Source organism: Epinephelus lanceolatus, chromosome 3, assembly GCF_041903045.1.
Source record: "Epinephelus lanceolatus isolate andai-2023 chromosome 3, ASM4190304v1, whole genome shotgun sequence".
NCBI lineage: Eukaryota > Metazoa > Chordata > Actinopteri > Perciformes > Serranidae > Epinephelus > Epinephelus lanceolatus.
The window spans coordinates 4,212,123-4,228,422 of NC_135736.1; the positions used below are offsets into that span (position 1 = coordinate 4,212,123).

General features: G+C 39.4%; 1 protein-coding gene across 1 annotated transcript in view; it reads right to left on the reverse strand.

Moving 5' to 3' along the window:
• Nucleotides 1-963: 963 nt before the first annotated feature.
• The window catches only part of mgarpb (mitochondria localized glutamic acid rich protein b), a 28,434-nt gene continuing 13,097 nt past the window's right edge, over nucleotides 964-16,300 (reverse strand). Inside the window, exons 5-6 of the mRNA XM_033623161.2 lie at nucleotides 7,297-8,192; nucleotides 964-2,220 (exon numbers count right to left, since the gene is read on the reverse strand). Of these exons, the coding sequence (XP_033479052.2) occupies nucleotides 2,183-2,220; nucleotides 7,297-8,192 (934 nt within the window). The 3' untranslated portion in view covers nucleotides 964-2,182. The remainder of the gene's footprint in view (nucleotides 2,221-7,296; nucleotides 8,193-16,300) is intronic.

Sequence of the window (16,300 nt, forward strand, 5' to 3'; positions counted from 1 at the left end):
GCTGAAAAATTAAAGTGATTACTGGTGTGCTCTCTCTCTGTCTCTCTTGCACACAATCACACAAAATGTGTTGCTTGAATGACACAGAGGACCCAAAACTTGCGCTTTGATTAACAATAAAATTTTTGAGGGCTTTAATTGCATGACCGACATGACACATTACTAGACACGGGGCTATTTAGGTCTGGGGTTGGGGGTGTCAGTAGTTTAGTGGATAGTGTTGGCGCCCCATGCATGGAGGTGATGCCTCGCTGCAGTGGTCGTGAGCTCGACCCCGGCCTGCAACCCTTTGCTGCATGTCATCCCCACACTCTCTCTCTCTCCCCACTTCACACTCCTCACACTGTCCTGTCCATTAAAGGCAAAAAAGCCCAAAAAAATCTTAGGGAAAAAAAAAAAAGTTAGGGCTGAAGCCTCAGACACCCAGGCCTAACAATGCCACTGGCACTGACATTCACCATAGCACAGTGCATTGCAATGTAGATTAAAATTACAGGGGAACACCACCTAAGTTAAGAATTCCAGTTTGTTATTTCCACAGCCAAGGACAGTTCAACCAATATTTGTGAATACGAGGAGCATTCTCTCAAAGCCAGAAACCAAAGTAAGTCTCACACTTGTGATGTCATATTCTGGAGCTGCTCTATAGACAATGAATTGGACACTGATTTTGTGGACCCACATACTGCTTGTTTTCTTGTTCATACCCAAATGATCCTATTCTATTGTGGTGCTGTCAGTTCTAAAATAGAAAATGTACCCATATACTCAGAATATTCCCCTGGGTGCTCTCTGTGTCATCTACAACATTTTTCCCCAGTTCATTATTTATGGAGCAGCTCCAGACTTTATACCCTATGACATAGATTTGAGTTTAAGCACTCTAGTTTTCGGATTTCGGAGAGAGTTGTTCCTGTTTACTAACATTTCTTCAGCTGTCATAGACCACAGGAATAACATGTATGAATTTAAAATGGGCATAGTTCCCCTTTAATAATACTGTTTCACACACCAATAATTTTTAACACATCACTTTATTTAAAGTATCTAAGAGAGCACATTATCATGACAACAGGGACACAGTTGACTAATTACAAAGTGATATATTAACTATGTAATATATTGATTTATATTAACTATGTAATATATTGATATATATTTAGTTAATATATGATGTATGTATGTATGTGATGAGTGTATGCAAAGTACCTACAAATATCTTTAAAGCAAATAATCCATCAACTCTTAGATATATTGTCACATTAGTGTTGAATATAATGTCTAAGTACAAATCAGTTCATATTACCAGTAAATGGTTTTTTGTTTTTTTTTTCAGTCTTTTGCTGTAGAAGGTAAAACACAGACAGTGGTAACACAACAAAATATATAATAGATATTCACCAACATATGGATTTACTATTGACATCAATTGAAATCAGCTTTCAAAAACAAATATCAGCATTGGTGTTGTATTTATTTTACCAATATGTTTTCTTTTAATTTTTTTTATATATTAATTTTTTTTCTTGGTTGGCTATGTTCATAATACTGACTACGCAACAAATTACCCCCTTGGGATAATAAAGATATTCTCGACCCCTTGAAACTAATGCATCCCTTTAAAATTAGCAGCACAAGTGTAATGGTCTTAAAACACTTAAATGCCTCAAGATAGTCTATATTCTATGACAAAAGTGACAAAAATACAAATCTTTATACTATAATATCAGCCGACATAAGTGGGAAAATGACTTCATCAGTTTGAAGGAAACAAATGGGTGAATTCACACTTAAAAATCTTGGTACTGTTTATAGATATTGTTCGGCAATATCTATGAAAATCAGTCTATCACAGCATGAACAACAAACCCCTCCCACCACTGCCTAATACAACAGAAACAGCTACAAAGAAACTTGCGTTCCATTCAACTAGTCATGAAAAGCTTTGCAACAGTGGCACCTAGAGGACAAGAGACATAATGGCAATCATTTCTCAAATACTAATATAATTTGAGCAGGAACAGATTGGAAACATAAAAAAACAACATCTCTGTTATAACATTTCAAAAAAGAACACATTATCTAGTGAAACCAGTTGCTCCTTCCTCATGTTGTTTTCCTTGGTCGTTCTGGCTTGGTTGACAGATAAGTAAGTGTTGTGGAAGGCACACTGTCTGCCATGTCATGACTGGGTCGTCATCGCAACCATAGTCTCTGTGGCTGAAACAAACAAGCACAACACAAGTTTGTTTGGTAGAAATACACAAGCTTTGTGTACGTGTCATTTTGCAACATACATATTTTCCTGAGGTTTCTACCGTTTTTTTTCCCCGTAAAAGGGTTTTTTTTTGGGGAGTTTTTCCTTATCCGCTGTGAGGGTCTTAAGGACAGAGGGATGTCGTATGCTGTAAAGCCCTGTGAGGCAAATTGTGATTTGTGATATTGGGCTTTATAAATAAAATTGAAAATTGAATTGACATATCCTAGTTGAAATAAGTAGAATGGACATGGGCAGCAGGGTTTTAATAGAGAGCAAAGAAAAATAATAATAATAACAGTGTCAACATGGCCTTATATACTAGAGTATATAAAATGTGGCTATCTGAGAATAAGATGTCCATTCTACTGTCTCTAACTCTACACAAATAGGTGTGCTTTTAGCTCTGCTTGTTTTGACTGTTTACCTTCTTAACTGTACTATTACATCACTGAGCAGCTTTTTACAGTCCAGACAGACACCTTTGGCTCTGTGGATATAGGCAGAAATACATGTGGTCAGAGCCAAATAAAGGGAAGACTCATATTATATTGGGATTTTTTTTTTGTTTTTTTGTATGGTTAAATTGAGCAGCAGTAAATTTAGCCAGATTATGTTCTTTATTGTGTCATGTTAATGTGTTGCTCAACAGTTAAGATTTCTTCAAATCTACAACCCCCATTCCAAAAAAGTTGGGGCACTGAGTAAAATGGAAATAAAAACAGAATGCAATTATTTGCAAACCTATAATTATTTGAACACAGTACAAAGACAAGATATTTGATGTTCAAACTCATAAACTTTGTTTTTTGATAAATATACACTAATTCTGAATTTGATGCCTGCAACACGTACCAATACATTTGAGACAGGGGCATGTTTACCATTGTGTTACATCACCTTTTCTTTTAACAACACTCTGAGGACACTTACTGTTGAGGTTTTGAAAGTGACATTCTTTCCCATTCTTGCTTGATATATAACTCCAGTTGCTCAACAGTCCGGGGTCTCTGTTTTTATGCATTTTCAATAGGAGACAAGTCTGGACTGCAGACAGGTCAGTCTTGTACCTGCACTCTTTTACTATGAAGCCATGCTGTTCTAACACTTGCAGAATGTGTCTCATTGTCTTGATGGCATTAGCAGGGACATCCCTGAAAAAGACATCATCTGGATGGAGTCTCGTTTAGTCTGGGAAGACAGTCTCAAAACGTATAAGAGGACCCTCCGCAATGCCAGAGCAAACTATTACTCAGCATTAATAGAAGAGAATAAGAACAACCCAAGGTTTCTTTTCAATTGGTCTCAATGATTTCTTCATCTAAATCATCAACGTGTCTCTTAGACCCCATCCTAACTAGGCTGCTTAAGGAACCTTACCTTTAGTTAACACTCACATATTAGACATGATCAGTATATCTTTATTAACAGGCTATGTACCACAGTCCTTTAAGGCAGCTGTAATTAAACCTCTTCTAAAAAAGCCCACCCTGGATCCAGAGGTGTTAGCCAACTATAGACCAATTTCTAATCTTCCCTTTCTTTCAAAGATCCTTGAGAAAGTAGTCGCAGACCAGCTGTGTGATTCTCCGAGATAATAATTTATTTGAGGAATTTCAGACAGGATTTAGAGTGCATCATAGTACTGAGACAGCACTAGTTAAAATTACAAATGATCTTCTGATTGCTTCAGACAAAGGACTCATCTCTGTACTTGTTTTATTAGATCTTAGTGCGAGATTTGACACAATTGACCATCAAATTCTGCTACAGAGACTGGAACATTTAATTGGCCTAAAATGTTCAGCACTAAGCTGGTTTAAATCTTATTTATCTGCTCGTTTTCAGTTGGTTCATGTTCATGATGAATCATCTCTATGTACTAAAGTTTGTTTTGGAGTTCCACAAGGTTCTGTACTCGGACCAATTCTGTTCACTTTATATATGCTTCTCTTAGGTAACATTATTAGAAATCACTCTGTAAATTTCCATTGCTATGCAGATGATACTCAATTGTATTTATCGATAAAGCCAGAAGAAACGGATCAATTATCTAAACTTCAAAAATGCTTTAAAGACACAAAAACCTGCTCCAATTTCCTGATGTTAAATTCAGAAAAAACTGAAGTTGTTGTTCTTGACACCAAACACCTCAGAGACTCTTTCCCTGATGACATAGTTTCTCTGGATGGCATTGCTCTGGCCTCTAGCACTACCGTAAGAAACCTCTGAGTAACATTTGACCAAGATTTGTCTTTTAACTCCCATATAAAACAAACCTCACGGACTGTGTTTTTTCATCTGCATAATATTGCGAAAATTAGGCCTATCCTGACCTGAGAAGATGCAGAAAAATTGGTCCACGCTTTTGTTACCACTAGGCTGGATTACTGTAACTCCGTATTATCAGGTAGCTTTAATAAATCTTTAAAAACTCTCCAGCTAACCCAGAACACAGTGGCACGTGTACTAACAGGAACTAAGAAACAAGATCACATTTCTCCTGTTTTAGCTTCTCTGCACTGGCTCCCTGTAAAATCTAGAATTGAATTGAAAATCCGACTCCTAACTTACAAAGCTTGAAATGGTCAGGCTCTGTCATATCTTAGAGAGCTCATAGTGCCATATTATCCCACTAGAACACTGTGCTCTGAGAATGCAGGGTTACTTGTGGTCCCTAAAGTCTCCAAAAGTAGATCAGGAGCCAAAACCTTCAGCTATCAGGCTCCTCTTCTGTGGAATCATCTTCCTGTTTAGGTCTGGGAGGCAGACACCGTCTCCACATTTAAGACTAGACTTAAGACTTTCTTTTTTGATAAAGCATATAGTTAGGGCTGGCTCAGGCTTGCCTTCGACCAGCCCCTAGTTAGTTATAATACACCTCCTATAATACACCAAGCACCTTCTATCTATCTCTCTCTCTCCTTTGCTAACACTCATGTCCTGTTACTGAATCACGCTAACTTGGCTCTACTGCATGTCACTAACTTGGCTTCTTCTCCAGAGCCTTTATGCTCCACTGTCTTGCAGATTAACTGGCATCGTAGCTGTGCCTGGATCGTGTGATTTGTGGCCAGCCTAAGGCACACCTGTGCAATATTCATGCTGTCTAATCAGTATCTTGATATGCCACAGCTGTGAGGTGGGATGGATTATCTTGGCAAAGGAGAAGTGCTCACTAACACAGATTTAGACAGATTTGTGAACAATATTTGTGAGAAATGGTCTTTTGTGTATATAGAAAATGTTTTAGATCTTTGAGTTGAGTTCAGCTCATGAAAAATGGGAGCAAAAACAAAAGTGTTGCGTTTATATTTTTGTTCAGTGTAGATGCAATGACGAACTGTGTTTACTAACAGTGGTTTTCCAAAGTGTTCCTGAGCCCATGTAGTAGTATCCTTTATACAATCATGTCGGTTTTCAGTGCAGTGCCACTTGTGAGGTTGAAGCTCACGGCCATTAAGTGTTGGTATTTCAGCAGGCATCAAAGTGTGTATGTATATTTACAAAACACAATAAAGTTCATTAGTTTGAACATTAAATATCTTGTCTTTGTATTGTATTCAATTGAATACAGGTTGAAAAGGATTTGCAAATCATTGCATTCTATTTTTGGTTATATTTTACATAGTGTCCTAACTTTTTTGGAATAGGGGTTGTAGAAATCTAGCAGCATTCACTGATAAAGGTCCTTTAAGTGTACCTCTCTGTACTGACAGTGTTTTATTTTGTAACATGTCACTTCATTTTCTATTCTTCTCAAGACTCAAAATAGCAGAAGAAACATGCAGACGTGTTTTACAATTCTTCATATGATGCATGTTCATTACTGTAGGTTTATTGATGTGGGCTGTTCGCTGCACGGTTGAAAGCCGATGTCTGATTGCCCACCTCCACACTGATTTTGGCAGAGGTGGGCAGAGGGTCCTGTAGCAACTCTAAAATATTAATTAAAGAATTAATCATCAGTTATATAGCTGAGCTTCTGACTACCATTGCTCCACATCATGACTTGAGATCCTCAAGCCTACCCTCACTAGTCGTCCCTAGGTCAAGGTTGGTAGCTAAAGGTCACCAGGCTTTTCTCATCAAGGCCCCGAGGCTCTGGAATTCTCTGCCTGAGGAGATTAGGCTCGCTAGCACATTACCCTTTTTTAAATCATTGCTTAAAACATGGTTTTATAGGAAAGCTTTCCCTTTGAATGCCTGATTTGTAACTTATGTGTTTTATTTCCTTTTGTTCTTTTTTGTTTTTTGTTCTTCTTCTTCTTTTTTTTTTAAATATTGTAATGTTAATGTTATCTTATTGTCATGCACTTTGTGAAGCGGCTGTGGCTCAGAGGTAGAGTGGGTCGTCCACCAATCAGAAAATCAGCGGTTCAATCCCCCGCATCCCCCCTACATGTCGAAGTATCCTTGAGCAAGATACTGACCTCCAAGCTGTGTGAGTGTGTTTAAAAAAAACCAACTGAGTAGCAGGTGGCACCTTGTAGGGTAGCCTCGGCCACCAGTGTGTGAATGGGTGAATGTGACTTGTAGTGTAAAAAAGTGCTTTGAGTGGTCGGATGAAAAGAAAGGCGCTATACAAATGCAGGTCCATTTACTTTTTAACCGTTTTTGGATAAGTGCTATACAAATAAGAATATTATTATTATTATTATTACAATTATTCTGGTGAATGCATTTGGGCTTCGAAAATCATAAAAGTGAAAAGCAAATGTATCATAAATGTTTGTTTGCTACAGAGTTGTTTTTTTTGCAATAATCCAAAATTTACTCTACTTATTAACTTTCTGACGAGGGAACCAGGGCGACGTTAACTTCTGTGTTGGCCTAAAGAAAAACATCATCCCTGGAGCACTGTTTTTGGGCAGGTCTTACTCTATCATCTACTCCACCACTATTTCCTTGATCTACATTTATCAAAACAAGAGAGCAACAAGTTGAGCTATTATGCAGCATTGTGGGTAAAGCTAAAGTGGGCAGGTCATTGGGTGTTCAAATACTTGTGACTGGCAGTTCATACAGTGTGTTCTTACTTTGTCCTTCCACCAGTGACACTGCTTCCTTGACCTCATATGTTATATCCACAGCTTCCTCACTGGCCAGCTGCCCTCCCAAAGCAGCAGGTGGCGCCACGTCCTCTGCTGCGAGTGGAGCAGAGTGGCAGGAGTGGCATTGCTTGACCTCATGTACTGGAGCCTCTGATGTAGATTCTGGTTCCGCAGCTGAAAGGACCTCTAGGTCTGACCCAGAGGAGGCTGCTGCCAGCTGAGTTGAGTCCACAATTGTTGCTGCTGCACTGTGCGTTGCCTCGGCTTCAACTGTTTCCTCTGCTGATGCTTCAACTGTTGCCTCCTCCACTGATGTCTCAGCAGCAGGTGTCGTCACATCCACTGAGGCAGCTGGTGTAGTGTCCTCGGCAAAAGCAGCATTTTCAGGTGAGGCCTCTGTAGAGACAGCCTCCTCTGATACAGCTTCAGGGACCGCAGCCTGATCTTCAGACTCAACCTCACCCACCTCCTCCACTGTTGGGGCTGAGGTTGTAGGTTCCTCAGACAGAAAAGAGGCTGCCTCCTCATCTGCTGCAACAGAAGCAGATGTTTCATCTTCAGCAAGCTTTTCAGCAGCGGGAGATTCCACATCAGGCTCTGCAGACTTCAGCCCCTCCTCATTTACTTCATCAGCTGCCTCATCACCTGCTGCTTCTTTAGCTCCCACCTCTGTGGTTACCTCCAGGACCTCTGGCTCTACCACCTCCAGTGTGAAGTCCAAACCTTTTCCATCGTCCTCTATTTTCTGGACAGCTTTTACCAGAGTGGTCTCTCCCACGGAAGCTGCGGCGATCTCAACTGTAGAGCCTGTCAAGATCTTCACAGCTGTGACGAGATCTGGCAAAGACTCTGAAGTACAGAGGGAGGACATGAAGTAGTGGCTTAGAGACATTTTAAATACAGTGTAGAATTTAAGTTCATACACTACAACAATTCTTAATATCTGAGTATGAAATGGCTTTGTGCACTTTAAAATTACTTTAATATTAATGTCTTAAACTAGTACGTACTAATAACTAGTAACCAGTTTTATTATTGGGTTTTGCACTGTTGGTTAGAAAAAAACAAGACATCTGAGGACATCACATTGGGCTCTGGAAACTTATGATGGACATTTGTTGACATTTCATGCACATAATGATGGATAAATTGATCTAAAAAAAACCCTAAATGTCACATCAACCAACTAGGAAAATAATAATTTGTTGCAGCTCCAGTAAATTCCCTCAGATTAAATTAGGATTACACCTCATGTATTTTCTAATTCACCTTACTGTGAACGCGAGGCATGTGCTGCACTTATCCTGGTTTATACAGTGCTGTGCTGTTTTTATTAAATTCCACTTACTTTGAGCAGGTGTCTATTACTGCATAGTCTACAGTCACCGCAGGTTCAGGAACAACTCTACAGGAGACTACCTGCCTATTTCATGCTCCCTCTGCAGGTGTAAGCTTTCGAGAAAAAGTGTGCATGGCACTTGAAAAAACAGATGGCTTTTCGAGTGAGTGTAGTGAGCAGTCTTAACACTCTTATTGGACAGAATTGGTTTGATAGCATGTCATTTCAACACAAAAGCCTTAAGTCTTGTTTTTATGACATGGAAACAGATGGATGTTTTTATAAAGATGATCCCCACATGACATTTAAATAATGAAATCACATGGCATTTATGTGCTGCTACATAGTAAACATCCCTGGATTGCCACCAACTGGTGAGCCACTGGGACACCCTAAAACAAGCACTGTAATCTAGGATTAGTCTTAACCTGTCTGTGGGACTGCATTAAACTACACTTGTCACAATTAAAACTCCAAGGACAAAGCTGATACAAATCAGTGACAAACAAATCAAAACTGAAGGAAATTAGAAAGGTAAGGTATTTAAGGTATGGTTTACTTTGTTGTTACTTTCAGTTTGTTTCCCTATAAAGTTTTTGGTAATATCTACATGTATCTATCTATCTATAGAAAACATCTTGCAATTTTTGATTTTTCAGTGGTAATCAGAGTTTCCCCCTTTCAGTTTAGAAATGATGGCTTGTTTCTTTTGCTTTTTTATATCTTAAATACCAGAGGCTTTACTGCCTTTTGGCTGTTGTCATAATATTTGTATTACTCGGGTAAAGGCAAGAGGCTTTTCTGTTTCATCTGTTCACAATGTATGAAAATTATTTTGCTTTTTTTTTTTTTTTGCTCTCTAATATATGTGTCCTGGATTGTCCTGCATACATTGTAATCTTTATACCTCTCCTTCTATTACATTTGTTTCTTTTTGAGCATTTTTTTCTTCCCAGGTTGCATATGATATTATCTCTCTACTTCCCATCATACAATAGGTGTCACCTCTTCTTTTTTTATTTTAAGATATTTTGGGGGGCATTTTTGCCTTTAATTGATAGGAAAGCTAAGGGTGAAGGGGGGAGAGAGAGAGAGGGAATGACATGCAGCAAAGGGCCACAGACTGCAGTCGAACCCGGGCTGCGGCAACAGCCTTGTACATGGGATGCCTGCTCTGTCCACTAAGCCACCGACACCCCAGGTGTAACTTCTTCATTGTCGTAGAGCTGAGGTGGCCTCCCAATGGACTTTATATCTACATTCCTTATCTTCAAACAAGGAATTATTTAATCTCTGTGATTTTTCCCTCTTTCTGTTTCCAGTTGTACTGTTAATATTATTGGAGCATGACCTCCAGACATATTGTGTCAATTTCACATCTGTACTCTTGTTATGTTATGTGCTTCAGACCTTGTGGATTTAAGATTCGCTAAAAGTCCACCCACTCCTATTTCTGTCTCCGCCTTCCTTAAAACTGCTGCCGTTTTATGTTTCTTTTTGCTTTGTGTGTCTTTTGCATTTGTGATCATATTAAAGTCCCTTCCCATGATGGTTATTCCCCTCACCTCTGTAACCAGTAGAGACAACCATAAAGTTTTGATGGGCTATAAATATTAAGAAGGAACACTGGTTTATTCTCTACATCTCCCATATTTGTCTTTTACAGTTTTGTTAACTGTAATATTTGAATCAGGATAGCTCTTCTAGCTATTCATGACAGTGCCTATTGCCAGTGTCTATTTCTCCAAACACAGAAGAAAGGGGAAAAAATAAAAATAATACAATGATAAGATAAAGCAGAACAGAAGCAAAAAAGAATCCTTTCAATAACCTGTTTTTTTTTAAATGAAAGTATTCCTCTCCCTGCCCTCAGCCTCTTTCATCCTACTTTTCACATGTAACCAAAATTGTATAATTCTACCAAAATGTTGTGAGACTGCTGCATAATTCCCTTCAACACCCTTCTATATCAAACTTTAACACTGGAGGAGAGAACGTATAAAAAAGAAAAGTCAGCACATTTTAATAAAGGGGGCTAACAGGAGGGGGAAAAAAAACATTCCTTTAAATTCCACCTCCCACCTATCACCAATCATTCACTGAGTGGCTAAACCCTTTTTGTATTAGGCTTTGGATGAGGCTTGATCAGAGGATCGTGTATTTTGGGCTATTTCCAGGGGAAGCACAGGGCTTCACCTTTTTCCATCCCAGGCGCTGTGGTCTCTTCCATCTCCCCTGGGTCGTCTGCTTTAGGGTCTGTTGACATGATTCCATATGCCTGTTCAGCCTTTGACCTTTATCCTCAATCATCACCCAGGGTTCTGCTAGGTATTTAGTCTGCGGTCTGATCCCCTTCTCCTTTAGGTGATTCCAGATATTCCTGAAACCTTTTTGCAACTTTGCAACATGGTCTAAAGTCTTGAAATAGATTCACTCTGCATGACATGCAAGTTTCCTCCTCGCCTACACAGTTTTTTAAACTTGCTGCCCCATCTCCACAGTGGGAAAACTCACTGCAGGGCTTATTCAGTATTTCTGTCACATTGAGATTCTCCCTTGGAATATCCAGGATCTCTGCATCAGCAAATCCTCTAATTGTATCACATTAACAGAATTATTGTTTTCTTCGATATTGTAGATCATGATGTTGTTATGGCTTGATTTATTTTCAAGATATTCCAATCTCCCCTCAGTCTTTTTTCAAAAATTGCTTTTTTATTCTTTCCTCAGTCCCCTCAGTTTTTCTTATTTTCTGCTTTTTTGTTTGTTTGTTGCATTTTTAGGCCGAGATTTAGAGGAAGCTAAACACTTGAGCTGCCATCTTCTCCCCCTCATGACCAGAAGTCACACCTGGATTAGTAAGATCTAAACTTTTCTAGCATTATATTAATTTATTATCTTGATGTGTAAGAGTGGTCATGTGGTCATCATTTCAAAAAACAAGCAATACAGGAGAACAAAGGACTGAAGGCAAAAACATTCCTTAGATCAGTGGTCCTTGAACTCTTTTCAATTATGTACCCCCTTTGAAATACTTTTAGCTAAGTCCCCTTTGACCAGCACACATTTCTTTTGATAGAAAAAAAGAGGTACAGCAAAGCACTGCTCCATCAGTGTCTGATTTACTAAACAACTTTGAAACTGAAAAACACTGAAACACTACAACACTGCTTTTGGTCGTTGTCTTTTCATCTTACACTTGAAGCACAGGAGCATGAGCATGGCACGAGGATCTTAAGGAAATGAAGCATTTCTACAAGAAGTGGGTGTTTCTACACCTACAACACAGTCCTGGTCACAGTCCTGAACTGACTGAAAGATGTTACAAAACAGCACACTGTTGTATTGAAGTACACATGGAGGCCACTTAAGTCAGTGTCTACGGTTTCATTTGTAAGTTGATGTGTAGTGGAAACCAGTGAATTCATGAGCAGATGAAAATGAGGACAAGACGAAAGAGAGACAAACTTTTAAATATGCCTTTTTTTCTACCATGTCTGTTATATTCTGCAAGTGACTTTCACCAGCACAGTACTGTGATGAATGTTGATATACAGTGGTGTAACAGAACGCATGAATTCCAATATAGCTGTTCAGAGTGAGGTCGCACTGCAAAAAAATATAATAAATAAATAAATAAACATACATATATATATATATATATATATATATATATATATATATATATAAAGTGACCCCAATCACAATTGAGAGGATGTTCATGCTGAGCCTGTTCACATCTGGTATTATCATGTCTCCAGTCACGAGTGGAAAGTTCTAGTTGTCTGTTTACACCAGGCATTTGAATGCATCTCCACATGCGTTCCTAGTGACAGGATCTCACTTTACTGGTCTATGTGCAAATAAATATGTGAATTATCTACCTTTGCCATGACCAAATTTCTCTGTTTTTGACAGGAGGGAGCTATGTAGTTCTATAGGCACACTTACAGCCTTTACTATTTACATTCACTTAAGTCTTATCTAATTGTAGGGCTGCATGCAGGATATTGACAGCCTCTGCATTGTTGTACTTGTTTATCATGAGAAAAGTGTACCTTTAGCAGCCTCCTGCTGCAGCGTGTGAGTGCAGGGCGTAAATATAGACAGTGCAGGCAGTGTGGTTGCACTGGGGCCCATAGGGGGAGTGGGCCCTCCAACAATGTGTTGGGTGGAGAACGGGCCCATAAATTTGATTGCCACCTTGAAAATATGCCTGTGTTCAAAGAGAAACTCCCATTACATTAAACACAGTGCCATTTGTTATACAGTGGTGGAAAAAAGTTTTCGGACACCCCATGCATTTGTGAAATATTGCATTAAGAATCACTCTTAGGTCTTCAAGTGCAATTTCTTTTAGTACAGTCACAGCCAAAATACTAAATAAATCCTAAAAAAGCCATTAAAAACTTAAAATTGATTGGTTCCATAAAAATACATAAGAAATTTTGAGTATTGGGTCATTTTGGTACCAGTGATGAAGGTCGTTCTTTTTATTAAAAGACACAATTTTTGTTGCCAAGCTTCGTGTCTACATAAAGCCAGCGCATTTGAAAGTTCTTCAGACACAAAAATGGCTAAAACAAGGAACCTAACGCAGGAAACACGCCTGAAGATAAAGATTCTCAGCCAGGAAGGGTACAGCTGCCGCCAGATAGCCAGGAAGTGCAGATGCAGTCCTTCGGCAGTTGGATACACTCTGCAGAAATACAGACGAACCAACAGCTTGGAAGACAAACCAAGATCTGGGCGTCCAAGGGTTTCTTCAGCAAGAAATGACCGCATCCTGATCCGCATGTGCAGGCAAAACCGCCGAATGACATCACAGGAGCTTCAGCAGCAGTGGTCAAACCAAACTGGTGTCCAGTGTTCCACCCGCACTGTACGTGGCCGACTTTAAGATCATGGCTTAAGGTCCTACAAGGCTATCAAGAAGCCCCTGATCAATGAGAGACAGAGGTTAGCCCGGCGTCGTTGGGCCCAGGCACACAAGGACTGGACAGCCAGGAACTGGAAGAAGATTTTGTGGTCAGATGAGTCCAGTTTCCAGCTTTATCTTCCTCCTGCTAATGTGAGGGTACGCAGAAGGCCAGGTGAAGCATTATCTCCAGCATGTACAGTACCTACTGTCAAGCATGGTGGAGGCAGTATCATGGTTTGGGGATGCATGAGTGCTGCTGGTGTTGGTCATCTCACTGTCTGTGATGGCACATTGAACTCTACCAAGTATTGTACCATTCTCGAAACCCACATGCTCCCTTCTGCACGTGCACTGTTCCGTTGAGGTAAAAACTGGATGTTTCAACAAGATAATGCCCCTTGCCACACATCCAAGGCCAGTAGAACTTGGCTGCAGGAGCACAGTATCCAGGTCTTAGAGTGGCCAGCTCAATCCCCGGACATGAGCCCCATTGAAAATCTGTGGTGGATTATCAAAAGGTCTGTTTCAAAGCATAAACCAAAGAATTTAGAAGAATTAAAAGCAGTAATTCAAGAAGAATGGGACAAGATTACCCCTCAACAGTGTGAAAGGCTCGTGGGGAACATGCCAGCCAGGATTAGAGCTCTACTGCGTGCCAATGGCAGGACTACTAAATATTAATTTGATGATGTGATGTTTTATTTATTTTTTGTTCAGTTTTGAACACATTCTCTGTTATTTGTTGACTTTGATACCGACAATGTTGAGAACTGACATATTGAAACTGTCAAGAATTTAGTTTTGTTATTTTTTCTTGTAAACAATAAACAAAAAAATATAATTTGTATTTGTTTGTATCTGTCTAATGCAGCCACACCTTTTGAAACACAAAAAAGATTTTTCCACAAATATTTCATGAGAATATTTGAGATTGTGTAAAATTTTAAGGGTGTCCGAAAACTTTTTTCCACCACTGTATATACTCTTAAAAAAAGATAAACTCATTGGTCATATTTCTTTTTTTGTAAAAGTCAGCATCTATAACAAAATGACATGCATATTCTTTAACTATAAATCAACTATTCTATAAATTAACTATTTTATAACTAGAAATCAATTAAAATTGTTAATTTCTTAATGTCTTATTTTCATTGGCATTTGTCATTGACAAACAGAGTGAAAAATTGAATTTCCCCTCGGGGATTAATAAAGTATATAATAATAAAAAAAAAAAAATTACAGATATGCAGTGATGATTGCTGGGTAAGCTGTGTGTTGATGTTATCCAATGTAAAGTCTCTGATCATGTGACGAGACGATGTGTGCATAATAGCATGTACTGTGGCCCATTTTAACTATCTTATGCCACTGGTGTGAGCTCCATGTTAGGGACAGCTTGGGGCGGCAGTAGCTCAGTCCATAGGGACTTGGGTTAGGAATATATATATTTTATATATATATATATATAATATATAATATATTTTATATATATACAGTACAGGCCAAAAGTTTGGACACACCTTCTCATTCAATGCGTTTTCTTTATTTTCATGACTATTTACATTGTAGATTCTCACTGAAGGCATCAAAACTATGAATGAACACATGTGGAGTTATGTACTTAACAAAAAAAGGTGAAATAACTGAAAACATGTTTTATATTCTAGTTTCTTCAAAATAGCCACCCTTTGCTCTGATTACTGCTTTGCACACTCTTGGCATTCTCTCCATGAGCTTCAAGAGGTAGTCACCTGAAATGGTTTCCACTTCACAGGTGTGCCTTATCAGGGTTAATTAGTGGAATTTCTTGCTTTATCAATGGGGTTGGGACCATCAGTTGTGTTGTGCAGAAGTCAGGTTAATACACAGCCGACAGCCCTATTGGACAACTGTTAAAATTCATATTATGGCAAGAACCAATCAGCTAACTAAAGAAAAACGAGTGGCCATCATTACTTTAAGAAATGAAGGTCAGTCAGTCCGGAAAATTGCAAAAACTTTAAATGTGTCCCCAAGTGGAGTCGCAAAAACCATCAAGCGCTACAACGAAACTGGCACACGAGGACCGACCCAGGAAAGGAAGACCAAGAGTCACCTCTGCTTCTCAGGATAAGTTTATCCGAGTCACCAGCCTCAGAAATTGCAAGTTAACAGCAGCTCAGATCAGAGACCAGATGAATGCCACACAGAGTTCTAGCAGCAGACCCATCTCTAGAACAACTGTTAAGAGGAGACTGCGCAAATCAGGCCTTCATGGTCAAATAGCTGCTAGGAAACCACTGCTAAGGAGAGGCAACAAGCAGAAGAGATTTGTTTGGGCCAAGAAACACAAGGAATGGACATTAGACCAGTGGAAATCTGTGCTTTGGTCTGATGAGTCCAAATTTGAGATCTTTGGTTCCAACCGCCGTGTCTTTGTGAGACGCAGAAAAGGTGAACGGATGGATTCCACATGCCTGGTTCCCACTGTGAAGCATGGAGGAGGAGGTGTGATGGTGTGGGGGTGTTTTGCTGGTGACACTGTTGGGGACTTATTCAAAATTGAAGGCACACTGAACCAGCATGGCTACCACAGCATCCTGCAGCGACATGCCATCCCATCCGGTTTGCGTTTAGTTGGACGATCATTTATTTTTCAACAGGACAATGACCCCAAACACACCTCCAGGCTGTGTAAGGGCTATTTGACCAAGAAGGAGAGTGATGGAGTGCTGCGGCAGATGACCTGG